Source organism: Terrapene carolina, unplaced genomic scaffold, assembly GCF_002925995.2.
Source record: "Terrapene carolina triunguis isolate 2854851 unplaced genomic scaffold, T_m_triunguis-2.0 Scaffold31073, whole genome shotgun sequence".
Taxonomy (NCBI): Eukaryota; Metazoa; Chordata; order Testudines; family Emydidae; genus Terrapene; species Terrapene triunguis.
The window spans coordinates 592-1379 of NW_020695424.1; the positions used below are offsets into that span (position 1 = coordinate 592).

At 57.2% G+C, this 788-nt stretch overlaps 1 gene segment (V, D, J or C); it reads right to left on the reverse strand.

The window, feature by feature from the left end:
• Positions 1-361: 361 nt before the first annotated feature.
• On the reverse strand, positions 362-675 carry LOC115271495 (the record flags this gene model as incomplete). The annotated part of the segment is given in 1 exon segment: positions 362-675. A coding segment is annotated over 1 exon segment (314 nt), but the record flags the coding sequence as incomplete, so codon positions are not given.
• Positions 676-788: the final 113 nt, after the last annotated feature.

The following is a 788-nucleotide window of genomic DNA, read 5'->3' on the forward strand; positions in this document are numbered from 1 at the left end:
CCTACGTGCCGGCAGACAGCAGGGACTGGAGGGGAGCACATGTGGCTCGTTGCCCCAGCAGAGGTAAGGAGCCCTACAGAGCACAGGCCTTCCCCAGTCGTCTGTCCCATGCCAGCACAACACCCCACAGCCTGTCTCCACAGGGCGGCAGCATCCCCAGGCCTCCACCGCCCCCAACAAGACACAGAGAAGCTACCTCATAGTTTGCCCTTTATTTGGGACTGTACCACCCGTGACAGGGGAGAGACAGTTCATTTCGCTGCAGGGCCTCAGGCAGGGGGAAGACGCAGCGAGACCAGAGCAGTGGAACGTGAGCTGCTGTGGCAGGTTTTGGTCTCAGTTCCCCATGGGTCTGTAGCACTGTGGGATTGTAGCCTCCGTCATTTGATTCACAGTAATAATCAGCCTCATCGTCGGCTTGGACCCCAGAGATGGTTAAGGAGGCAGCATTGGCGGAGGTGTCTGTAGAGCCGGAGAATCGGTCGGAGATGCCAGAGGGTCTCTTGTTCCACTCGTATATAATAAGCTTTGGGGCACTGCCAGGCTTCTGTTGGTACCATTGTACATAGTAGCTACCGATGCTGCCGCTGCTCCTGGCACAGGAGATCGTAACGGTTTGCCCAGGAGACGCGGATGCTGAGGGCGGCTGAGTCAGCACAAACTGGGCCAAGGATCCTGATACAAAACCAGTAACAGAGAGAAGTTGTTAGCTGAGCCGTTTGCATCTCTGATTGGCACACGGGGCTGGAAGGGACCTCCTGGGTCATCAACTCCAGCCCCTGCTATCG